The sequence below is a fragment of the Anabrus simplex genome, chromosome 3, assembly GCF_040414725.1.
Source record: "Anabrus simplex isolate iqAnaSimp1 chromosome 3, ASM4041472v1, whole genome shotgun sequence".
Lineage (NCBI taxonomy): Eukaryota > Metazoa > Arthropoda > Insecta > Orthoptera > Tettigoniidae > Anabrus > Anabrus simplex.
In genome coordinates, this window is record NC_090267.1 from 136,717,430 (window position 1) to 136,745,143 (window position 27,714).

The window sequence follows — 27,714 nt, forward strand, 5'->3', positions numbered from 1 at the left end:
TTGCTCCTGCCAAAAAGAGGTTTAAGTTTGTTCCTTTCCTGTTGATGGTCATTTCTACGGTCTTTCCTTTACTGGACACATTCAGTTCCAGTCAGTTTTTTCTGTATTTCAGACTCAATGACTTATACACTGCTCAAAAAAGAAATTTGGTTACCTGTTAAGATGTTCCAAACTACATTCTAACAATGTATAGCAAGATGGGGATTGGACTATTACTGTACGGCAATAGCATGCCTTGTTTACATAACAGAGGGCTCCACTGTCATCTGGATGATTGCAAGTTGTCAAAGTCAGTTGAAAAGCACGAGTGCCTCAATTCAAAGTGTGTGCAAAGGTAGATATGTGTGGAGTGCAGTATTTACAAGTCATGACAAATTGTGTGGACCGATGTAGGCAACAGGGGAATGAAGCCACTCATACTGCTTCAGAATGGCTACTCACAGAGGTACATTGCTCAATTCTAGGGGCTGCTCAGAATACAATTTGGTATCAGTGGAAATGTTTCCAGGAGACTGGAAGTGTTGCCAGGCACCCTAGCATGGGCCACCAAAGGAAAACAACTCCAGGGCTGGATCATTTTTTGCATCTACAAACTCTCCAAAACCACTAAATTACAGTACGAGCATTACAGGTGGTATAAGAAAAGTATACCCAAATGGGTCTTAAAAAGAAATTTAAGAAATATCACACAATAATGTTTCAGCCCCTTTGGGCATTTTTCAGACTTAAAAATAAATTATAAAAAACTGAAACATAACACTAAAAATAAGTCCTTATGAAATATTGATCCTTAAATATTTTATCGTCAAAAACATAATTTTTTTCAGAGAAAGGCAACCCAAATGATCCATATAACCTAAAGATCCTTATAATTTAGTTTTATGAACACCAAATAACTTGAAATTTCTCCTTATGGTCAATAGAGGCTCTCCCCTACCTGTGTGTCATCACTGTAAATTGAACCATGGACCTAGCAAGGAAAAACTACTATACATAATTCTGCACCAAATACTAAAGACCATTCTGCAAACATGTGATATATTGCGCCTTGAAATAACACAGGTACCTGTAGTACAATCAAATTAATAGGTTATGCCACATGCTCTGTTACAAAAGGAAGTTAAATGAACATTGTAAACCTTCATTGAAGACTGTGACACGCATGTAACTATCAAGGTGGAATGGTCGTACTTAAGTACTAAACCTCTAGCAAGCATCATCTATGTGTACTTTGTGGCTGAACTGGTTAAGTGCTGGAGCAGATGATGCGTATCGGCAGCGTAGTGGTTTGAATCCAGCATAAGGCAAGTTTTTTGAATGACAAAAGTGCTTCATTTTAGAGGGGATACCATAATAATCAATATTTTTTCCTATTACTTTTAAGGGGTGGCTCTAATTTGACTTATTTCCCCTAAGAGCAGCATGAGATTCGAATCCAACACACACAAATAATAATCCACATCTACCAGGTCACATCACAGCACTTATTCATTTCCTCACAATGTATTCCTATGAAGAGTACGCTGAATTGTTGCTAATTTATGGAGAAAGTATGGTCAAATTAAAATTTATATCATGTGCTCCGTAATGGTAAAATTAACACTGTAAAGTGGTCAACATTTTGAACACCTGTTACTCTGAATATGCAGGGTACCCTACTTCCCATCAAGTAGTCCAACCTGGTTACTTAACGTCAGATAAAAATGGTCCTCTTCAGGATCAAATAAAAATTTATACTTCGGAACAGGATGATACGCGGCCATATTACAGTCATTGTAAGTGGCGATAATCGAAAAAAAAAAAAAAAGTGTACCAGCCTGTGATTCAAACCTACTACCACACAGCTTGGCTGATTCAACAACAGTAACGCGTGGTTTATCCACATTAGTTACTGTGAGCCCTGGCGTGCTACTGGCACATTGTAGTCCTTATGGACACTTCCTGTCCAAACGTAAGATAGTGTTACTCGCAGCTGTGATCGTTTTCCACATTCATAATAGTTCAACTATTTTGCTGCGGCAGTCGACTTTTGTCGACTTACTTCCCTACAGCATTCGCTGCTGTAATCGACTTTTGTCGACTTGGTTCTTTCCTGCCACAGTTTACACACCTTTCTTTAATAAAGGCACATTTAATAACACAAACATCTATAGTCATGTATTGACTACATACTAAGCATTGTTTGAAAACATTGCCGCCAATATCGGACCTAAGTTTATTTATCTTTCACCCACCCGCCTGCCAACGTTCCTGTCAGCTGTTTGGCTGATAGCAGGCTTTACTTAGCAGCTTGAGCGCACGGAACAACATTAGTAATGACAGTGAAGAAATCTTCAATCTTTTAGTGGCTGATTCTGATTCAGACTGTTCAGTAAATTGGGATAATGAAACAAGCGATGATGTGCATAGTGATTGTTCGGAAGAAAGTGCCAACGAGGAAGATCTTCATTTTGTATCGGACTAGCGGGATATTAGCTATGACATTGAAACTGCACTAATGAATGGAAGAATATTGTACAATAAGCTTTAAAAAAAAGGGCAATTAGTGTTCCTGACTTCAGAAATCCTGTCATAATGGGACTTCTACAAGAGTATCAGCGCAGTCCGCTAGCGAAACGAGGAAGACCTTCTGATTACATACCTCGAAGACGCTAGACGGACAGGCACTTTCTTGGGGAGCAGCAGGACAAGAGTCACAAACCTAACTGTGTTGTTTGTTCCATATTACCAGCAAAATGTTCAAAGAAAGGAAAGGGACTTTGCAAGAGAAAACAGACAGTATTTTTTTACAAGAAATGCCCAGGACAGCCTGCAATGTTTCCAGTTTCATGTTCGGAGATGTATCACAGTAATGTGTGTTTCAAGGTCAAATGTCACTTCTAGTTTGCCAAAGTTGAATTAAAAATGGTGCAATGGTGTTGAATGTCACCAACCTTTAAAAAAATAAAGTTTCAGTTCATTTGGAAAATAAGAAAAAAATTAACATTTTTCTGTAAGTGCTCTGTTTAAAAATAGCACAGCAAAAGAATTAAGTAATAGAAATAACACTGCTGCTAATGATTTTTACCATATTCGCGAGCATTATATAAACTGTATTGCTGTGCTAAGGCCATACAGAAGAAGGTAATAAAGTTTTTCACATGACTACAATATACACGTTAGTTGGGTTACCTACTGCCGAAAAATATCAGGGGCTGGTGAACCACCTGGTACAATTGGCAAGTTACATCATAAAATATAATCCTGATGTAGAAATGATTTTTGATTGACAATGATAAAAATGAAAACTGAAATATGCTGTCAATATGGAAAACAAAAGCTTGATATTTGAAATAGTGAGTAGCTCTGAGGAAACATTACATATGATGAGAAAACGAAAGTGTATATTTGTCTTATACTGTTCAGTCAATACGAACTAATATTTCTTATACTGCAGTACAGGTGGACCTACATCAGGTGCCTAGAGTACAAATTAGTGAAATTAGTGATCAAATAGGTAAATGGAAAAATCTATGAACACAACCAAGATTTGTGGTTAGCCTTTCTGGATATCAAGAAAGCATTTAGATGCAGTGAATAGAGAGAAGGTGTGGGAAGCACTGAAGAAAATTGGAATACAGGATGATATGACACACCAGATCAAGAATTTGTATGAAGATACCCGAAGTAAAGTCAAAACACCTGTAGGAATGACTGAAACCTTTGCTATAAAATCTGGGTTAAGACAGGGTGGTGTTCTGTCTCCTTTTCTTTTCATCACTGTGATGAACGAGATTCAGAGAAAAGTTCACCAAACCATTGGAGGTAAGAAAATGAAAGTTATATTGTTCGCGGATGATATATGCTTGTGGGGAGACTCTAAAGAAGATCTTCAAGGACAAATAAACTCCTGGGCAGAATCTGCTAAAGAATATGGACTCATCTTCAGCCAAGAGAAAAGTGAGGTTATGGTCATGAAGAGATACGGGCAACCAATGGGACACATTGAAATGGAGGGGAAACAGCTACAGATGAACCATCAATTCAAATATCTTGGAAGTGTTATCTCTGATACTGGTTCTATAGATAAGAAAATTTCCCACAGAATTCAGGCAGGTAGCAACTTTTACAAAATAGTTAAAGACATAATTTGGAACAAGAAAATACCAACAAAATGTAAGAGAGTCATATATGAAACTTATTACGTACCAATCCTGACCTATGGTTGCGAAACATGGACCATGAGAAACAAAGATGTTAGTAGAATCCAGGCAGCAGAAATGAAATTTGTCCGTAGCATGATCGGCAAAACACGGAGGGACAGAGTCTGTAATGAGGAAATCCGCAAGCAGGCTCAAGTTGTAAGACTGCAGGACAAAATAACAGTGCAGCGACTGAGATGGTATGGACATATGCGACGCATGGGTGATAACAGATTACCAAAAAAAAAAAAGGTACGATCTAAAACTTGGAGACAAAAGACCAAGAGGGCGACCAAGACTCAGGTACAAGGACATGGTGAAGATTGACATTCAACAGAGAGGACATACTTTGGAAAGCATCGAAGAAGGAGACAAGTTCAGGGACCGCAACTGGTGGAGAAGCCTCGTTTGCCGACCCATCGCTTAAGATGGAACGACGTGGGATATGTATGTAGTGATCAAATAGTCAGAAACAGGCACTGAGAGGCCAATGTAAGATTCCAATGACCTACTCAAGTAGACAACACTGCAGTAAGAGATTGCAATTTGCTAGAGATCATCTGCACTGACAACTAAGACAATGGCGTCTTACGCTCTTCTCGGATGAATGTCATTTTGTGTTATATCGCACAGATAGTCATCTGCGAGTCAGGAGAAGACGTGGGGAGTGATTTCATCTGATAGCTATACAATCTACCGTTGCTTATGGTGGTGGACCTGTTATGGTGTGGGCAGGTGTGATATGAAAACCAATCTCCTGATCATTCACAATGGATCCTTAAGTAATTAACAGTACACTGATGAGATCTTTGAGCCACGTGTGATTCTTAACGAGGTGACATGGAGAAAATACAGTAATTCAATGGTTATAACAGATTTTTTATTTGAACGAATAATTAACAAATTTAAACACTGTCCAAAAACAACACTCTTAGAAGATAATTCTAAACCAGTTGCTTACTCCACCTTTACCTTCAATGAAAATGTCTACAGTATCGCTAATATCTTCAAAAAACATATCAAAATTTCATTTAGAACTAATAAGAGAAGCTTGAAAGTATTACACAACTCCAATTCAATAAACAAAACTAATGTCTTTTCTTTTTTTTTTTTTTTTTTTTTTTCAAGTTGCTTTACATCGCACCGACACGGACAGGTCTTACGGCGCCGATGGGACAGGAAAGGCCTAGGAGTGGGAAGGAAGCGGCCATGGCCTTAATTAAGGTATAGCCCCAGCATTTGCCTGATGTGGAAATGGGAAACCATAGAAAACCATCTTCAGGGCTGCTGACAGCGAGGTTCGAATCCACCATCTCCCGAATGCAAGCTCACACCTTACATGACCTTACAGCTTGGCCACATGGCAATGCAATTGGAATGTTAAAATATAAGTGAAAGGAACAAGCAAGTGATAAATTAAGTCATATTGTTGTTGTGCCTAAAAAGAACTGCTATGTGGTAATATTTCAGCTTAGAACTCTAACCAGAAAGGTTCTGTTATCTAAGGTTCAGTATCGCATGAACTATATCAAAGAATGTTCGTTCTAAGTAATACATGTGCTGTGGATCAGTATTTCTCCCCTCAACATTGTCACATAACGGCATTTAGAGGCACGACGACGATATGTAGAAAGTCAAGAACATGATTTGGAAAGCAACACAGTATATGATAAACCCGACAACAATCAGTGTGGGGAGAGGAGACAAAGGCATACATGAAAAGACTAAAAGAACAATGTCAATCTCCATATTTTCATACGCTGCTGTCTTTAAATAGACATCAATGGATCAGAGAAGTAAGAGAGGATCTGAAGGAAATAGGCCTTACAACAGAAGACACCACAAATAAGATAAAATTGAATGCAAAACTCAAGAATACAAACCTCCGCTTTACCCTTACACAAAACAAACCAACAACACGCACATTTTCAACTGAGGAAAGGGCACGAAGATCGGAGCGTCTGAAGAAGTACTGGGAGGACCGCAAAGCCCGAACAAACCCTTCAAAGAGACCTGAACGACGGACTGACTAAAGTGATCCTATGTGGTCATAAAATAATAAGAAGAAGACATCAATCCCAGTTCTTCTACATCCATTTCTTCTGAACCTCTGACAAACTCATTTCTTCTTGCTACTAACACTCAATCTGGGGCTATCTTTACAGATCTCATCTTAAAGTGGGACGTGTAGGGTAATAACAGGAAAAGTTACTGTGGGACAATGCCAGAGGAATCAGTTTAACATTTAATAAATGGTAATATTTGATATTTTCCTTTGATTATGACACCACATGCATCTGAAGGGATACCTTTTCTATTCTTAACACCACACTTAAAACCTGTACGAGTTAGAGTGATGTTACAAAAAAAGAATACAATAAAGGCAAAAAACTTAATCCTTTCAGATTTAAACACATTCATTCCAAACAATTTAAAGGTATACATACAAATCACATACCTGTTCTTATCATATCCAAATATTTCCCTGATATGTTTAGAATAATCTTCTTCCTCCTCTGGACCATCATCGATAAAGTCATCCATTTCAGAATCATATTCTTCATCTGAATCTTCTATTCGACCTGCAAATCCCAATAAAGAGAAGTAGAGTATATGTAAATGTATATAAGACATATAATCAACATCTTATAAGCCAAATGGACAGAACCAACAGCACAGGCTCTTGTACAAATTCTAATGTTACTGGTTTTACGTCCCACTAACTACTTTGACTGTTTTTTAGAGACGCTGAAGGTACCAAAAATTTGTCCCACAGGAGTTCCTTTATGTGCCAGTAAATCTACTGACACGAGACTGACTTATCTGAGCACCTTCAAATACCATCGGACTCAGTCAGGATCGAACCTGCCAAGTTGGGATCAGAAGGCCAGCGTCTTAACCATCTGAGCTACTCAGCCTGGCTGTACAAAGATAAATAAAATTATTATTCCTTTAATTGAAATGTTTTATATTTCCACCATTCAATACTTAGTAATATATAAATACATATACAGTGTTAGAACACGTTTCAGTTTGAAACCTCCTTCAGCTAATGAAGTAATATGTTATAAAATATGTCATAAAATGATAGTAGAAAGTAATACGGGTAATTGAAAAAAAAGGTTGTTGAAAGGCATGAGTTGTAGAATGATATATGTTGATGTTAGAACTGGAATCTGTCTTCAATACTGAAGTGTGTGAAGTTTATGTTCTTGATGCAGAAGTAAAGTAGGTCTTCTATAGGTTATAAGAATGAAAAATAGAAAATGGGAGTGAGAGAAAGAATTCTTTGCAGGCAGAAACATATATATATATATATATATATATATATATATATATATATATATATATATATACACATGTGCTCTACACGATTTTTCTCCGGGCTGAAACATATATATTTCATTCAAATTTTACGGCTTCCTTACTAAGGAAGTACGCAAATATGCTCACAGATAACAGAAGTTATGCCTTCAACTCTACTGATGAGAGAAATCCTCTCAATATCTTGCAATCTTTTCTCCTATTAGTGAGAGTTGTGTAATACACACGTTGCGTGATACAGGTTTTTGTGCATGCACTTATTACGTATTTTTGCATTTTCTGGTGAAATGGTGTCATAAAAACAGATTAGCGATACCGACGTAGTGTCAGTATTGGATGACTTTATAAAGCAAATTTAATACGTCCTCCTGTTCAATACATACATATCTCCATCTTTAGATGGAGTAATATTGGTCATACATGTTTCAGCTCCTTTGAGCTATCTTCAGTGACGAAACGTTAAAATTTACATAATTGAAGTTCCTCTTAGTCTAAATGTACAGTATGTTGCCATGATACAAAGAAGCGTCGGATTTTAGTGGACGTGACTCGTGTCAAAAATTCTTTCTCCAGCTCATCTGAGAGCAATAACCACACAAGCGACACTGGCAGCGACAGAGTGGATGGAACGCAAGTACGATAATAACAGTCCTGGAACAACAACTATTATTCCCTTTCGTAATATTGATCAAGGGCCAATGTTTCTGTGAAACTATGATACTGAAATACACCCTATAGGATATTTTTGTTATTTTTTGTGGAGCTTGAGTTCAACTTCTGTGACTAATTTTTCCCCTTTCTGAAAAAGACATAAAATTGAACCAAAACATCACTGAAAGTAGATTTTTATACATATATTTCATAACAGTCGGCTAATGTGTACCGAGTGGAGTAGCTGAGCTACACCTATGGAGCCAAGCTCTGCATTCGGGAGATGAGAGAGTTCAATTCCCATCACTGGTTTTCCTGAGAATGATTTTCTGTGATTTGCCATTTTCACTTGCAGACAAACTCCAAGACAGCACCTATTTGTAGGCCAGAGTCATTTCTTTCCAGTTACTTACCCAATTTCATTCACCAACATTAATATCATCTTCATTAGCTCCTCAACTGAGGTTAACATCGGGAAGGACATCTGGCCGTATAAACGCGCCATATAAATTCATCTCACCTCATCCGCAATCCGGTATCAGGAAATGGGACTAACGGGTACACATACAGAGGACTAAGGTGTATCTGAAGTTAACCATTGTCAAATCATGTAATGAATTATCCTTGTGCCATTCTTCCAGTGAAAAATGATGAGACAATATTTATTTTGTCTTCAGACCACTTCAAAGTTGGGTTTACACTCTTAACCAAGGTATATGGTTAATATGGGTATATTTTCATCATCTTAGTAAATTTGCCAAAATTTTGAATGCAGTTTTTATTTTTCAATTTTTTTCACAGCCTACAGCCATGAATTACCACCGCCCCTGAAGGGTTAAGAGGAAAGTAGAAATGACAACTATTGAATGTATAGTCTAATGAATCTAATGAAATTTGTCAATCTTCGACATTCATCCAATAACGGAAGAACTTCCCATAGAATTTACATCACTTCACAAATATATTTTACATTTTGTAATATTTTTAATTTGCATAATGCAAGAACATCCCAAGGAATTTTACATCACTTTACTTATTCACAGTGATGATGATGATGATGATGATGATGATGATGATGATGATGATGATGATGCTTGTTGTTTAAAGGGGCCTAATATCTAGGTCATCAGCCCCTAATGGTACAAAATGAAATGACAAATTAAAAGCCCAAAAACATCCACTGACCACAATTCAAAACGTGATGGATGGACGGACGGACGGATGGATATGAATTTAAAACGATCAGTGGAACCGACCCACAGTGTCTCACATGCACAGAAGCTGGCGTAGAACAATAGTATTACTGACCAAGGAACTGCTTCTATAGCAAAACACTGAATCGATGATACTTATAGTCGAAAGGGGTCCAAAGTCCAAGTCAGCGGCCCCTCACAATGGTACTTATCGCTAGGAAAGTAGAACCATGGTATTTGTCATGTTGTGGTACTAATCAAGAGTAGCGTAGACTTGCGGTATTCCACACATTATGGTACTACTCACAGGTAATGAAATTCGCACATCTATTACAGACCTATGCTGTTTCGCACAATGCGGCGCCATTTACAGGCAACGCAAACCTATGGTGTTCATCACATAAGGGTACTAACTACAGGGAGTCGTACTATCCCATGGTGTTCATCATATAGTGGGTACTAATCATAGGAAAGCCAGAACCATGGGTTTCCTCATCCCATGGTGCTACTAATCACAGGTACTGTAAAAGCCGTCGAGCTCTCGTTTGCTACTAATCACAAACCGATTTGGTACCCAACATAGTGGTACTAAGCGCAGGTAAAAGCAACCCATGGTGTTCCCCGCATGGTGGTACTAATCACAAGCAGTTTCATGGCTCTAATTTGATCATCCCTTGGTCGTCCCTTTTAGTCGCCTCTTACGACAGGCAGGGGATACCGTGGGAGAATTCTTCCTCTACGTCCCCCACCCACAGGGGGTTGTGTGTTTGGTCCGCGAGAGGTATTTTATTTCCCTCAAGTCCGCCGGCAAGCTGGTTAGGACCCCCCTATCCGCCAACTGGGACGTGCCGCATGGGAGTATTATCTCTCCTCCTGCTACGCCAGCATAGTAAGTTCGTGGACTTATTCACATTTGTAGAGTTTTTACCTTTCTATAATTTTTAATATGTTGTATAATTTAATGAACCAATTCGATGGCAGAATTTTTTAAACATTTCAAATTTAATTGTACTGTCTAGCTGAAGGTGGCTCAAGTGAGTCGAAACATGTTCTAGTGAGTATCATGACGGTTTAAAATGTAAAAGGTCTAATGAAGTATTGAACAGGTGGACCAGTAAAATTTATATTTTGTTAGGGAGTAACAGTCTATATATTATTGCAATGATAATAACTGTATGTTTTCTATTCTCTCTCTAAAAAAATTTCACAATATCTTGACAATCATCTTGAATTACTCTGGTTTAAAAAATGTAAATACATAAGGAAATTGATAAAAACAGGGTATACATAAACACTATCGCTATGATCATGGCACAGCAATTATAATAGGAAGTATTTCTTGTCCACCTATTCAATACAAATCACCTTTTTGGGGTTTACACTTTCATACAATGTCTGTAAGGGACATGTTTCGGTCTTATAAAGAGCACCTTCAGCCTAAATCTTAAACCTAAAATGATGTTCTTCAACAGTCGTAAACATATTAAAAAGTCAATAGTCAATAAAAAATTACAGTAGTCTAAAAACCAAATTATATTACATCTAAAAAACAACATTAAAGCTCTTCTTAAATATGTGATAACATGAACAAATAAAATTATCACAATGTCAATTTAAAACTTTGTGTCTGAAACTATTATTGAACCTTCGTCTTAAGAACAGTAATACATGTCTTTCTATAAAACGGCACGAAGGTAAAGACTAATCTTACTGAAAAACGAAAATAAAATACAACTTATGTGACGTGGTGTGTCCAGAATGTGTGTTAAAATAGAGTGCCCACAAGTTGAAATGTGAAAACACAATAATCCATATTGCTTTAAACATAACAGACAGGACGCAAAATATGAGCAGGAGTCAAATGTGGGCTCTAGTTGAAAATGCTGATCAACATGTAATAGATAAGAAAAATGTTCCACCGATCAATACATTTATTGTGGATGAATTATTACACTAGTACCGGTTTCGACCTATCTTGGCCATCATCAGCTAGCACACAAATTTACAATCATGGGATAAATTACAAAGAAGTTACTTAAGAGCATCCGGATGTCTGATAAAAAATGGAAGTAAAATATACTGCAGTATGTTGCGTTAAAATAGCTCTGATTGAAAGTAGTGATGGTTAGAATAAACTAAAACCTATTGATTGAGCATGGACATGAGTACATAAACACATTAAAATATATATGCCACATCATAAAACACTAAAAATATATAGCACATTAAACACATTAAAACATGGTATATTTTAAAAAGTCTATTAAAATTTGAGTTCATGTTGCGTTGCATTCATTCTTCAATCCTCTTGGAGTTCTTGTGTTGATTAAGTTGAATATCGAGAATGTTCTATGGTTGATATACTTTGTATTGGTATGTTATAAGAACTCTTGTCAGTAAAATTTGAAAATTAAGTTGATGTAGCAAGATAGGTTTTAATATCAGAGTAGTTGGTGGTGACACTTTTCTCGTCTATGCGCGTTATATGGTCGTTATTGTTGTTGCTGTGGAGGTTGTGTGCCGATATGTTTGGATATTTGTTGTGCTACAACCTCCAGCCAATTTATACAGAAAGTGAGATTTGTTATTATTAAGATGATAGGTATGTCCTGCTGATGAGTTGCTAACCTGTCTGCCAGTATGGCTCCTAGTATACTAGCAGATAAGAAAAATGTTCCACCGATCAATACATTTATTGTGCAACAAATATCCAAACATATCGGTACACAACCTCCACAGCAACAACAATAACGACCATATAACGCGCATAGACGAGAAAAGTGTCACCACCAACTACTCTGATATTAAAACCTATCTTGCTACATCAACTTAATTTTCAAATTTTACTGACAAGAGTTCTTATAACATACCAATACAAAGTATATCAACCATAGAACATTCTCGATATTCAACTTAATCAACACAAGAACTCCAAGAGGATTGAAGAATGAATGCAACGCAACATGAACTCAAATTTTAATAGACGTTTTTAAAATATACCATGTTTTAATGTGTTTAATGTGCTATATATTTTTAGTGTTTTATGATGTGGCATATATATTTTAATGTGTTTATGTACTCATGTCCATGCTCAATCAATAGGTTTTAGTTTATTCTAACCATCACTACTTTCAATCAGAGCTATTTTAACGCAACATACTGCAATATATTTTACTTCCATTTTTTATCAGACATCCGGATGCTCTTAAGTAACTTCTTTGTAATTTATCCCATGATTGTAAATTTGTGTGCTAGCTGATGATGGCCAAGATAGGTCGAAACCAGTACTAGTGTAATAATTCATCCACAATAAATGTATTGATCGGTGGAACATTTTTCTTATCTATTACATTGAATCCAATCAATACGGAATATGAAACTTATAAATAATAATGCTGATCAACATGTTTACAAATGTAGGTAGTAGGTTATGTCGCGCAAATTTGTGAGGTATAGAACGTAGTGTTTGACCTCCAGCCAATTTATACAGAAAGTGAGATTTGTTATTATTAAGATAATAGGTATGTCCTGCTGATGAGTTGCTAACCTGTCTGCCAGTATGGCTCCTAGTATACTAGCAGATAAGTATACTGCCAACAGTGGGGTTCGAATTCACTATCTCCTGGATGCAAGCTCACAGCTGCGCGCCCCTAATCGAGTGCTAAGTTTGTGTGAAATCACAGTCCTTTGTACTCTTGCAGTTACTCATTTTACTTAAGTTTTAGTGTACAGTTATGCACTTTGTAGCATAACGGTTAGTGTTATTAGCTGCCGTCCTCGGGGGCCCGGCTTCATTTCCCGGTACCGCCAGAAATTTAAGAATGGCAGGAGGGCTGGTATGTGGTTAAAATGGTACATGCAGCTCACCTCCAATGGGGGTGTGTCTGAAAAGAGCTGTACCACCTTGGGATGAGGACATGAGTTTACTTTTCTTCGAAGTTATAGTTTATTTAATAATGTATATTAGTTTATTCTTACTTATGGTATTTTGTTTTGGGTTGAGTTGCACGCTTGCCAAGTATCAGTATTCTTCCAAGACACTGAGCGAAAAGATAAAACAAATGATAAGGAAAATTGACAAAAGATAAAAAACAATTCCTGTAACCATGCTTTCAATTTTTTTTAAATCCTGAGTGCATAGAAGCTCAAGAAATGCAGAGTGCAAATACTGCAAAGCAAATACGCATTTGAGGAGTTAAACACTCCGATTAGGAAGTGGAATTGATACAGTGGTTTTGGCATGTTCAAGTGAACAATATACCCGTTGATGGTGAAATTAAAGGGAATGCATTGATAGTTTTGATGTTATGGCATTTCACAAATGGCAGCGAACATGAAAGTATGCCGCCTTATTCATAAAGGTGGTACTCGCGATTCGGCGACTACACTGGGCACAGGGCTAGAATGCTACTACTATTTATTTTACGTCGCACCGACACAGATATGTCTTATGGCGACGATGGGACGGGAAAGGCCTAGGAAGTGGAAGGAAGCGGCCGTGGCCTTGATTAAGGTACAGCCCCGGCATTTGCCTGGTGTGAAAATGGGAAACCACGGAAAACCATCTTCAGGGCTGGCGACAGTGGGGCTCGAACCCACGATCTCCCGATTACTGGATACTGGCCGCACTTAAGCGACTGCAGCTATCGAGCTCGGTAGGGCTAGAATGAAAAGCCTCGGTTGCCAGCCTACCTCCACTATGGTGAACACTATCTAGTTCAGCGTAGACCTTGATACTGAACCCCATAAGCTGCACTATTATAGTCAATCTGGGAAAGGACCATAGTCATATAAAAGTGTAGCAGAGTGGCACCCCCATGAAGTGATGCTGAGAAACTTACGCATGTTAAGTCTCTTCATATCCAGGCAACCTTCGACTGACGGATGTGGGGCTGCCATGTTAGTCTTTTATCAAAATGGAGACTAAGGAACCTGCAGGTGTCTACCACTGGTAAGACACTGTTTCACAAGCGGAGCTTTGTTTCAGGATGAATAACTCTACATTGACAGAAGTGTACAACTTAGGTTTTTTGTGCAGAAAATCTTATTTATCATCATCTTAGTAATGACATTTTATATGTTAGTAATTCAAAATATACTATTCATTTATTTAATTTTTTCACTGATTTTATAGATGGGCTGAGTGGCTCAGACGGTTGAGGCGCTGTCCTTTTGACCCCAACTTGGCTGGTTCAATCCTGGCTCATTCTGGTGGTACCAGAAGTGCTCAAATATGTCAGCCTCATATCAGTACATTTTCTGACATGTGAAAGAACTTTTGCGGGACTAAACTCCGGCACCTCAGCGTATAATAGTTTTTAAAATTAGACTAAACAAATGAAAATTATTATACTGTTTTATTCATTGATGTCATATCTATCTATATATACAACCGACCTTCGCTTATCCAACATTCCGTGTTATCCGACACTGGTAGGCTTAATTTGAACTTTAGGTGGAGGCAATTCTGGGACACCCGGTGTGGAGGGTGCGACCGTGGGACAAGCACTGGCAGTCATGCGTTAGGACTGGGTTTTTCTCAAGGACAGGTGCAAGCGAGTCTTCAGTCATTGTTCAGTGTAGTATTGGTTGGGACCGGATGTAATAGTTTTCATATCCTCTCCGAGTATGGCGGGTAAACAGAAGAAAGTGATTGTTTCTGTGGAAGACAAGTTGAGTGGGTTAAAGAGACTGGACAAAGGGGAAACTCTTCAAAAAGTGGCTTCAGGTTATGGTGTTGGACGTGTTGCAGTGGGAGACTGGAAACATAAGAGAGATGAAATAGAAAAGTAGTGCTCTACCAGAGCAACAAGTGATGCACTGAAAATTAGAAAAACAATGAAAAATGTGAGTAGGAAAAAGTGAGTGAAGCACTATTTCTTTGGTTTACTCAAAACCAGGAAAAGAGCCTGTCAGTATCTGGCCCCATTCTGCAAGAAATGGCGGTGTATTTCCAGAAGGAGTTTAATGAAGGGGACCCTAATTTTACTGCCAGTGCTGGGTGGCTTGATCGGTGGAAAAAACGGTACAGCATTGGGCAGATTAATATCTGTAGAGAAAAACTGTCAGCTAAATCCGATAAGGTTGTGAAATTTAAAAGGGAATTTCAAGAAATAATTCTTACTGAAGGATTAACCCGGCAACGCCGTGCGGTACCGTATAGTACCAGTGCGCCTTACTTCTGATTTTCTCATACTGATCCTTACTCGCGCCATAAATCTGGCAACTTCGCTGTACATTGTCAAGGAGATACTCTCTACAATGCCTAAAATCAACAAAAGGTTTTATTTGAGTATTTGTTTGCTGCAACAACTGCTTGTAATTTGAGATCGTGTCGAGAGGAATAAAAATGACTGCCCGTCTAAAGTAAGTTGCTTTACTTTGTTTATAAATATTGACAATGCGATTTTGTATCATGTGGTTTATTGTCTTGAAATATAAGTCCATGAATTGAAATAACAAGCAATTGGTCAGCATTCCTGTGTTAGCTGTTATGACATAAATTATTCCGTTGGTACCGTATGGTACCGCACGGCGCTTACCATGCCTCTCTGTTTACTTTCTCCTCCTTACTTCTAAGGGTAACAATTCATACTCTAGTTGCAAATAATGATTTATGTGTGTCATAAAACTCTATAATTGTAGATTTTACTTTTAAAAATTAAACGGCATGACATACTGAACCACTGGAATCTAAGGTATTATCTGAGGAAGATGAAGGGGGTCTCGCAGATAACCTTACGGGAGGTCAATCACGGGCACCAGCAGAAATAGTGCTAAAGCAACAAATTCCGCACAGGAGTAGATAATCCATGTCCGATAATGATTCATGGCCCGGGAAGAGAGCGAAATCATCACCCCATCCACCAGGTACCTGGATGGCGTATGGCCCACTTTCACTCCAATTCCATAGTGCGAAATTTTCCACTTTTCGATATATGATGCCGACCGAAATATTTGAGGGTTTTCATTACGATGAAATTATGAATTTCTTGTGCTCAGAAGTCAACAACTACCGGTATATGCTTTTTACAAACGAAAAATAACCCCGAAGAAATGAAAATATTCATCGGCATTTTCCTTCTAAGTGGCCATGTGTAAGTACCACGATCAGAAAAGGGTAGGTGCAAAATATTTATTACGACATATATATTTGGGTGGTATTTTAAGGTAAATAAATGCAGTTGTTTACACTTCTTAGTGTATCTGACACCTTGAGATTCAATGGCGTACATCAATATATCGCTCCGACAAACCAAAGCCGGAGCTGTGCGTTTGTGTAAACAGCATTTTGCCATTCTAAACTAGTGAAGAGTGGAAATAGGTGACTAAATAAGAAAAGCTGAAGTAATATTACTCGTATTTTCTAAAGATATGTCACGTCTGAGCTAATGTTATATTTCGGAATTCCCAAAGGGATATCACAAATAAACCTATAAACACCGTTTCTTCTTTTGTTTATTGCTCAGTAATTTGTAAGTGATATTCTGTAACAATATTAAGCATTCAGTTTCATGGTATTCTAAAGAGGTAACAATTTGTATGTTCCAACCAAAAGCTATGTCATGCGCCGTGCGGTACCGTACGGTACCAGGCCCTCATTTAAAAACCAACGATTCAATTTTTAGAAAAATGACTTTTAAATGTTCTCTGATATGTGAATGCTGGGAATATTAAATAAAAATTTAAAAAACGAAAATTGAAAACTCCGGCGTTCCCGGGTTAACCGGCGATCAGATTTTTAATTGTGATGAGACTGGGCTGAATTTCAAGATGCTGCCATCAAAACTCTTGCAGCCCAAAACCAAGACGTTTGCATCTGACTATAAGTGTATTAAGGAAAGAGTTACTCTTCTTGCCTGTAGTAATGCTACTGGGAATTTAAAAGCAAAATTGCGTATGATCGGTAAAGCAAAGAAGCCTAGGACATTTAAAAACTTTTCTGTTAATGCTCTTCCTCCAGCCCATTACACGAATCAGAAGGTTGGCTGGATGTCTTCTGACTTCTTAAAAGACTGTTCTTTACACAGTTTGTTACAGATGTGGAAAAATTTCTAGCTTCAAAGAATCTCCCCAGAAAAAGCACTTTTCTACTAGACAACGCTCCATCACACCCAAATGAAGAGAAACTTAGAAATGGTAACATCAAAGTCATGTTCCTCCCTCCTAACGTGACGTCATTATGCCACCAATGGACCAAGGTGTGATGGAAACATTGAAGAGGAAAATCGGCAGAAACTCCTTTCATCCCTGATAGAGAAAATGGACAATGGCAACGACATGATAGAAAAGTTAAAACAAAACAACATGAAAGACGTGGCATACTGGATAGTGCAGTCTTGGGAAGAAGTTGAAACTACGACACTAGAAAGTCTTGGAACATGTTGAGTGAGGTTGAATATCGAGAGGAGGTGGTACAAGAAGACATTGTAAACATTGTTCCCTTACTGAATTGCATTCCTGGCTGTGAGGATGCTATGACTCAAGATGTAAGTGGTGTGCACAAGATCAGCTAACTGACCCCGATATTATTGGTTTTGTGAATGCTAACGAAAATGTAGACTCACAGTGAAGGATTATCGTCAATGGTGGGATCTCATAGCAAGAAGATGTGAATCAGGAGGCAAGCAGACATTGTTGATAAGTTTCTTTTTGTAAGACATTTGAAATGTTTTCGTTCAATACTGCATGTACTGTACAATTGAAATGATAAGTCAATAAATAGAGTACCGTAAAACATAGTAATACAGTATAGCCTTCCTGTTTGTTATAGTTCATTTTCAAAGTTATTCTGTATTATTCGACATTTTCGATGATCCGACGTACTCCAGGTCCCGTTTAGGTCGGATAATCGAGACTCTACTGTATGTATGTATGTATGTATATATAAAATCCCCAATTCTATCTGTCATTCACAGTGATATTGAGAAAACGAAAATGAAACAGCCGGAATTGGTACCAGTTATAGATTGTTGTCACCTTAACAAGGAAAATACAATGAACCTCTCAAGACTATGACTTTTTAAAAGGAAAGTATGTTTTTATTAGCAAAGTTATTGTCTCATTCGCAATGCTGACGTAGATAGACAGCTATATTTATCGCCACGAGGGTAAAACAATGTACATCGTGACTTCTGTTGACTTCCACAGATAATGTATATGGAGAAAACAGGATTGTTTCAATGATTTAAGCTGGTACTACATACGGGTTACAAGAACAATGCAATGATGAACATCATATTTGAACTATTTTGTGAAAAATACTATCTTTCCGTGAAACGAATGAATCTTTTTGTTCCATCAGTAAGCACAGTCTGCATGGTTGCTATGATCGTTAAGGTGTGCAGCTAAGTAATCGGATGGCGTGGTTAGCCGGTTTGAGTCTCGTTGGTCGAAAATATTTTTACCATTAAAATGTTGGTGGGCAGGATAGGAGAGGTGGTGGTATACAATTTCTAATCACTAGATTGTGTGCCAAGAGCCTGGATTAAATTCCAAACCTTTTTACTGTGCTCAAATAGAATTGATAAGAGGATCCACCTTTTCAATACAATATATCAAGTAAATGATATTGCATAAGTCTTGGGACTAGTTTCAGCCACTTAGTGGCCATCTTCAGCCAAATAAAAATTTTAAAAATTATGTGATAACATATGAATACCAGACAAAGACAATGTTGCAGAAATAATTATAACAATAAAATATATATAATAACAAAAATTAAGGTTATGATCTTCTTGTTGCAATATGATGTCTTAAGTTGACTTAGGACCTCAGGCAAAGAAGTAAATCTGGAAATGATAGCCATAATTAGGAATGAATAAATATACAGAAAATAAATTAGAAAGGAGAAAAATTATTTATGAGACTCATCTCTAATGTCTGATGTACAACAAGCAGTGACTTGCTGGAGGAAGCAGGCAGGCCATGTAAACAAACGAGTGGATTGGGAACAAAGCACTGACTTGCTGCAGGAAGCAGGCAATATGAATAAAGGAGTATATGGGGAGAGGAGGCAAAAACAAGGGAGGGGAGGGAGGAGAGAAGGGGTGAGTAAGGTGGGGCTGAAAGATGAGAAAATTAGACTGCTCCTGAGAGGGGAATTTAAAGAGATTATAAAAGAAAGAATTATTTTTATCCAAGGGATGATTACTAAAGATAGGAATTAAAAGGTCAAATAAAATGTTTGATTTCTATGAAATTTCATTTAGATTGGATTTAGGATTGAAAAACTGTTCCAGATGGATAAAACAATTTTCCGTAATATTGAGCAGGGGGCCTTTTCGTATAACTTTGAGAATTTTCATGTGAACTTAGGCTTCTCATCCACTGGAAGCGGAAACCTGCGAACTGCGAATTCGGACGAATCTGTGTGAAGTCTGTTCGTCCGAAATCGTGCATACGCTATTGTCCTTTGGCTGCGTATTCGACCGAGTTATTTAGTACCTGTATGTGCGAGATGATGGCGTCTCCTGAAGATTTGTGTAAGCTCTATGCATTAGATACACCTCTGCTAGTGAGAAGTAGATCTAAGAAAAGGAGATGGGAGTGGGTAAATGATGTTATCAAAAAGGCTATTGACTGTGAATTTTCACATATATGGGCTGATCTGGAAAAGGACGAAAGACAGTACTTTGGTTATGTTCGCATGACATGTGAAACATTTCGATACATATTACAACAAGTACAATATTAGTTAAATAAGTACAGTAACTTTCGAGAAACCGTTTCACCTGAAAAACGTCTAGCTTAACTTTGAGGTAAGCAATGTTCATTTTGAAATGGGAAGCAGGATAATTTCTCCCCTTTATATTTTTTTTTTTTTCCAATTTTAACATTCATTTTCTAATTCCCAACCAGGCAAAGGAAATCCTCTCTTATCCGAGAGTATGTTTTGTAACAGTCCGCCTCTGTGGTGTAGTGGTTAGCGTGATTAGCTGTCACCCCTGGAGGCCCGTGTTCGATTCCCGGCTCTGCCACGAATGAAAAAGTGGTATGAAGACTGGAACGGGGTCCACTCAGCCTCGGGACCTCACTGAGTACAGGTGGGTTCGATTCCCACCTCAGTCATCCTCGACTGGTGGTTTCCCACTTCTCCTCCAGGCAAATGCTGGTTTGGTACTTAACTTAAGGCCACGGCCGCCTCCTTCCCTCTTCCTTGCCTGTCCCTTCCAATCTTCCCATCCCTCCACAAGGCCCCTGTTCAGCATAGCAGGTGAGGATGCCTGGCGAGGTACTGGTCCTTCTCCCCAGTTGTATCTCCCACCCAAATGTCTCGTGCTCCATGACACTGCCCTTGAAGGGGAAGAGGTGGGATCCCTCGCTGAGTCCTTGGGAAAAGCCGACCCTGGATTGTAAACAGGGTAAGAAAGGAATAAAGATGTTTTGTAACACCGAGAGGTAATAGAAATAGCGGAAATGATTCTCTCTCATCAGTGCGATAAAGCTTGGTTCGAACGGCCGTAGCACACAGGAGTATGTGTGGAGTTCCGCTGTCAAGTCACAGATTGATAACATTTATCTGAAATGAGAAACTGCGTCTTTATTTTCTATCACTCAAACACTGGAGGCAATGACTTATTATATATGGCATTTTTAGAACATATTTTACAAAAAGTAATCAGACGTAGGTATGAAGTGATCAGATGGGAAAGTATAAATATTGCTAGAGTTTATTAATAAGTAAAGTAAATTTGTTTCTTCATCCCAAGGTGGTGCAGCTCTTTTCAGGCACACCCCAAATGAAGGTGAGCTGCATGTACCATGTCAACCACATACCAGCCCTCCTGCCATTCTTAAATTTCTAGTAGTACCAGCAATCAAACCCAGGCCACAGAGGACTGCAGCTAATAGTGCTACTGTTACGCTATGGAGGCGGATAGGCTTTTTAATGAAAATTACACTTTGAACTTGTGCTGTAAAGAATCTTCCAATACAAGAATCAAGTAAGTGGTAGAAAATGAATAACTATATAAAATTTACCTGTCTCACCCATTTCTCTTGCCACCTCATTCTATAACAACTTATGATGGTCCCACAAAAACTTCCCGTCTTGTACCGGAAGTATCAGCCTTTCAGCACTGATTATAAAACGCAGCTCTTCGGCCGAAAAATCCAAACCAATCTGGATAGTTTGCAGGTATTCGTGTGTTCACTGACGAACAATGCCAGTTCCAATGGATGCAGTCCCGCTTGAATTCAGTGGTTTTGATCGTCCATTTTTGTGCATGTTCGTACGAATTCGTCATCGCAGCTTTTTGCAGGTTTCCGCTTCCAATGGATGAGAGCCCTTATGGTTAGTATCACCCATGTGCTGTTCCATGGCCGTAAATATGTTATATTTTAAGGTGTTAACATGCTCTGAGTATCTTGTTTGGTAGCTCCTACCTGTTTGACCGACATAAGATGCGTTCCAAGTATTACAATTGAGTTTATAAACACCTGACTTGGTGAACTTATCGCTATGATTTAATAAAATTTGTGTTGTGTAAAAAATTTGTGTTTCTGTTACAAGTTTTTTTTGTTAAGGTGGTTTAAGGTTGGTATTTGTGTTTATTAATTATTTTCTCTATAAAGGAGCTGTTATAGCCATTAAATTTAGTTACACTGCAAATGGTGTGTAATTCATTTTTAAGTTGTTCTTTTGACAGCGGGATGCGAAAAGCGCGGTGTACCATACTGTGGTGTGCTGCACGTTTATGGGCATGTGGGTGTATGGAATCTTGATGGATTGTGTTAGCGGTTTTCTAAAAGTCTAATAGCTCAATTGAATCAGGTTGTCTGATGATCGTCAGATCTAAATAATTTATTTTTTTATCGTTTTCCGATTCTAGTGTAAACTTGACATGTGGGTCAATGTGATTAAGGTTGGATAGAGTGGTGATGGCATCGGTTGCACTTTTGTTCATGATCACAAGGGTGTCATCCACATACCTTGTCCAAAAATAATATTACTAAAGATGTTATTATTGATTTTGGTGTGTTCCAAATGATCCAGATAGATTTCAGCTAGGATGCTTGATGCCGGTTATTCAAAACTATTTTTAGAATAGAGATGAAATCTTGAATTTCTAGTGGGTTCAGACCACTGTGTTTATTCAAACTGTTGTGAATAATGGGACAAATTTTTTAAATCGGGATGCTTGGGTACATGTTAACAATATCAAAGGAATGGAGAGAATAGTTGGGTTGAACAGTCACATGATATAGTTTTTCAACTATTCATTTGTGTTCTTAATGGAAGTCCCAGACAAAAAATGGTAATTTCTTTTGAGGAAATGTTGGATGAAATGTGAAATTTTATATAAAGGATTGGGTCTGTAATTAATAATAGGTCGGATAGGAACATCAGTTTTATGTATTTTGTGAAGTGCTTTGGCAGTTGGCAGGTCTGGATTCATATTTTTTTTATTTTTTTTATTTGCTTGTTAATAGATATGATGCATTTTTTAGTGTTTAAGCTGATGCTGAATTTTTAGTGCAGGGTCTCTTTTGATTATAGAAAATATGCTGTCTGTGAAGAAGTGTTGAGTTTTTTCTATGTAATCTGACTTGCTCATAATAACAGTGAAGTACCGGGCGAGTTGGCCGTGCGCGTAGAGGCGCGCGGCTGTGAGCTTGCATCCGGGAGATAGTAGGTTCGAATCCCACTATCGGCAGCCCTGAAAATGGTTTTCCGTGGTTTCCCATTTTCACACCAGGCAAATGCTGGGGCTGTACCTTAATTAAGGCCACGGCCGCTTCCTTCCAACTCCTAGGCCTTTCCTATCCCATCGTCGCCATAAGACCTATCTGTGTCGGTGCGACGTAAAGCCCATAGCAAAAAAAAAATAATAATAACAGTGAAGTTGCCTTTATCGACTTTTGTTATGATAAGAACATAGTCAGTGATTTTTTCCTTAAAATCTAATATTTGTTTTTGTATTGGGAGTTTAGTTGGGCATATATTATTACTATTGACATTGCATTGATTATTGGAATGGAAGGGTTTCTGTTAGATATAGAGTTGAAGATGTTATTCAGTTTCTTTTTAGCTTCAAATCTAATTTTTTCTTGTTTATCTACTAGCATTTTACTAATGGCTAATTCTGCTTCCACTACGTGAAAGAAAGAATCCAATGAACAAAGGACTTGCTCAGGGGAGCCAGCTTAGATTTCTCCTCATCTTTGAATCATGCTTTTGTTCTCTTTCGTTGCATGATGTTATGTTTGTCAGTGAGTTATCCAAGTGAATACTGTATTGTGAATCTGAATAATGTAAATGCACCTTGTTGGATATATTTTGGAAATCGTTTTTTCCAAGGCATTTCAAAGGTTTAAACTGTGAATCAAGGTTAATTGCATGCAGTTCAGGTCTTAGAATATTTTTTGACGCGGCAAGGGTTGGCGTTTCTGAATTAAGAGTAGGTGGATAATTCGAAATCACGTAATTTGAAGTCCGATTTTTGCGCCCCAACGACTTTGAATTAACCAGGTTTTACTGTATTGTTAACATGTACCCAAGCATCCCAATTTCACAAATTTGTCCCATTATTCACAATAATTTGAATAAATACAGTGGTCTGAACCCAACAGAAATTCAAGATTTCTGCTCTATTCTAAAAATGGTTTTAAATAACAATTATTTCACATTTGACAATACTATTTATCAGCAAAATGGGTTAGCTATGGGATAGCCAGCTTCGGGCATCTTGGTTGAAATCTATCTGGATCATTTGGAACACACCAAAATTAATAATAACATCTTTAGTAATATTATTTTTTGGACAAAATATTTGGATGACACTCTTGTGATCCGGAACAAAAGTGCAACTAATGCCATCACCACTCTATTCAACCTTAATCATATTGACCCGCATATCAAGTTTACACTAGAATCAGAAAACGATAAAAAGCTCAATTATTTAGATCTAATGATCATCAGAACACCAGGTTCATTGAGCTATATGATTTTTAGAAAACCAACGCATACCGCTAACACAATTCATCAAGATTCCATACATCCACATGCCCATAACCGTGCAGCATACCACAGTATGGTACACAGCACTCTTAGCATCACGCTGTCAAAAAAAGAACTTAAAAATTAATTACACACCATTCGCAGTATAGTTAAATTTAATGACTACAAGAGCTCCTTTATAAAGAAAATCATTACTAAACATAAATACCAACCTTCAACCACCTTAACAAAAGAAAACACTCACATCAATTTTTTATCTTTTACGTTTAATAATACAAAAAAGTCTACCAAATTACAAACATATTTGAAAATCATAACCTCAAAATAGTCTTTGAAACTTGTAACAGAAACATAAAATATTTTACACAACACCAATTCTATTAATCATAGCAATAAGTTCACCAAGTCAGGTGTTTATAGACTCAATTGTAATACTTGGAACGCATCTTATGTTAGTCAAACAGGTAGAAGCTACCATACAAGATACTTCGAGCATGTTAACGCCCTGAAATATAACAGATTTTCGGCCATGGGACAGCACATGGGTGATACTAACCATAAGTTCACTAATACACTGACTGACAGAGCAAATGCAACACCAAGAAGGAGTGGTCGGAACTTTATGCCAATTGCAGGGTAGACTGACGTCACTGAGGTATGCTCATGATGTGAAATGCGCCGCTATGCTGCGCACGTAGCGAACGATAAATGGGACACGGCGTTGGCGAATGGCCCACTTCGTACCGTGATTTCTCAGCTGACAGTCATTGTAGAACGTGTTGTCGTGTGCCACAGGACACGTGTATAGCTAAGAATGCCAGGCCGCCGTCAACGGAGGCATTTCCAGCAGACAGACGACTTTACGAGGGGTATGGTGATCGGGCTGAGAAGGGCAGGTTGGTCGCTTCGTCAAATCGCAGCCGATACCCATAGGGATGTGTCCACGGTGCAGCGCCTGTGGCGAAGATGGTTGGCGCAGGGACATGTGGCACGTGCGATGGGTCCAGGCGCAGCCCGAGTGACGTCAGCACGCGAGGATCGGCGCATCCGCCGCCAAGCGGTGGCAGCCCCGCACGCCACGTCAACCGCCATTCTCTAGCATGTGCAAGACACCCTGGCTGTTCCAATATCGACCAGAACAATTTCCCGTCGATTGGCTGAAGGAGGCCTGCACTCCCGGCGTCCGCTCAGAAGACTACCATTGACTCCACAGCATAGACGTGCACGCCTGGCATAGTGCCGGGCTAGAGCGACTTGGATGAGGGAATGGCGGAACGTCATGTTCTCCGATGAGTCACGCTTCTGTTCTGTCAGTGATAGTCACCGCAGACGAGTGTGGCGTCGGCGTGGAGAAAGGTCAAATCCGGCAGTAACTGTGGAGCGCCCTACCGCTAGACAACGCGGCATCATGGTTTGGGGCGCTATTGCGTATGATTCAACGTCACCTCTAGTGCGTATTCAAGGCACGTTAAATGCCCACCGCTACGTGCAGCATGTGCTGCGGCCGGTGGCACTCCCGTACCTTCAGGGGCTGCCCAATGCTCTGTTTCAGCAGGATAATGCCCGCCCACACACTGCTCGCATCTCCCAACAGCCTCTACGAGGTGTACAGATGCTTCCGTGGCCAGCGTACTCTCCGGATCTCTCACCAATCGAACACGTGTGGGATCTCATTGGACGCCGTTTGCAAACTCTGCCCCAGCCTCGTACGGACGACCAACTGTGGCAAATGGTTGACAGAGAATGGAGAACCATCCCTCAGGACACCATCCGCACTCTTATTGACTCTGTACCTCGACGTGTTTCTGCGTGCATCGCCACTCGCGGTGGTCCTACATCCTACTGAGTCGATGCCGTGCGCATTGTGTAACCTGCATATCGGTTTGAAATAAACATCAATTATTCATCTGTGCCGTCTCTGTTGTTTCCCCAACTTTCATCCCTTTCGAACCACTCCTCCTTGATGTTGCATTGTCACTGTCAGTCAGTGTATTAACCGAAACATGAAAATTCTCAAAGTTATACAAAAAGGCCCCCTGCTCAATATTACAGAAAATTGTTTTATCCATCTGGAACAGTTTTTCAATCCTAACTTCAATCTAAATGATATTTCAAAGAAATCAAACACTTTATTTGACCTTTTAATTCCTATCTTTAGTAATCATGCCTCAGATTAAAAGAATTCTTTCTCTTATAATCTCTTTAAATTCCCCTCTCAGCACCAGTGTTATTACTTCATCCTTCATCCCATCCTTACACACCCCTTCTCTCCTCCCTCCCCTCCCTTGTTTTCACCTCCTCTCCTCTCCCAATCTACTCCTTTGTTCACATTGCCTGCTTCCTGCAGCAAGTCAGTGCTTATTCCCTGTCCACTCCTTTGTTTACAAGGCCTGCCTGCTTCCTCCAGCAAATCAGTGCTTGTTCTACATCAGACGTTAGAGGCAAATCTCTCAAATAATTTTTCTCCTTTTTTAACTTCTTTTCTGTATATTTATTCATTCCTAATTCTGACTATTATTTCCAGATTTACTTCTTTGCACGAGGTCCTAAGTCAACTTAAGACATCATATTGTGACAAGAAGATCATAACCTTAATTTTTGTTATTATATATATTTTAATATTATAATTATTCCTACAACATTGTCTTTGGTATAAGTTACATATGTTTTAGTTATCACATAATTTTTAGAATTTTCATTTGGCTGAAGATGGCCACTTATGTAATATCATTTACTTGATACATGGTATTGAAAATCAATTTATTCTTATAATTTCTCTTCAATACGGACGTCACGTTCTCCCGACGGATTTCTGCTGTCATATTTCTGTAAACATGTAGCCCAATGCTCCAAACTCCAATGAAAAGGAAAGGCATTGTGTGGCCTAAAAATTTTTCTCTGGAGACAATATCGTGACACAAAGAATTAACATAATCTCCCGATAAATAATCACCAGCCCACTGTCGGCAGCCCTGAAGATGATTTTCCGTGGTTTCCCATTTTCACACCAGGCAAATGCTGGGGCTGTACCTTAATTAAGGCCACGTTTTGTATTGGAGTCTTCACACTAGGTTACTCTGTAGCCCAGCTACTCGCCCTCTTTGCGTTCCATTCAAAACACCCTTCAGTGCCATTATACATTTCAAGTTCCTTCCCGTTACGTATTCAGTTTCAGAATATTTTAAACAGTACTAAATAAATATATTACAATCAGTATGAATGATTTATTATATAAACTAAGCAGTGTCCATCCGGAACTTAAACTGTGATGAGTAGGCTATATTAATAAAGTTGAGAACAGAAATGCATAGTAGGAAGTAATGACACAGTTTTTCAGCGACTTCCTTAATTAAAGTACAGCCCCAGCATTTGCCTGGTGCAAAAATGGTAAACCATATTCAGG

General features: G+C 38.6%; 1 protein-coding gene across 1 annotated transcript in view; it reads right to left on the reverse strand.

Moving 5' to 3' along the window:
• Positions 1–27,714, reverse strand: part of LOC136867107 (protein SPT2 homolog) — a 165,253-nt gene that overhangs the window by 53,650 nt on the left and 83,889 nt on the right. Inside the window, exon 6 of the mRNA XM_067144213.2 lies at positions 6,640–6,763. Coding sequence (XP_067000314.2) covers positions 6,640–6,763 — 124 coding nt within the window. The remainder of the gene's footprint in view (positions 1–6,639; positions 6,764–27,714) is intronic.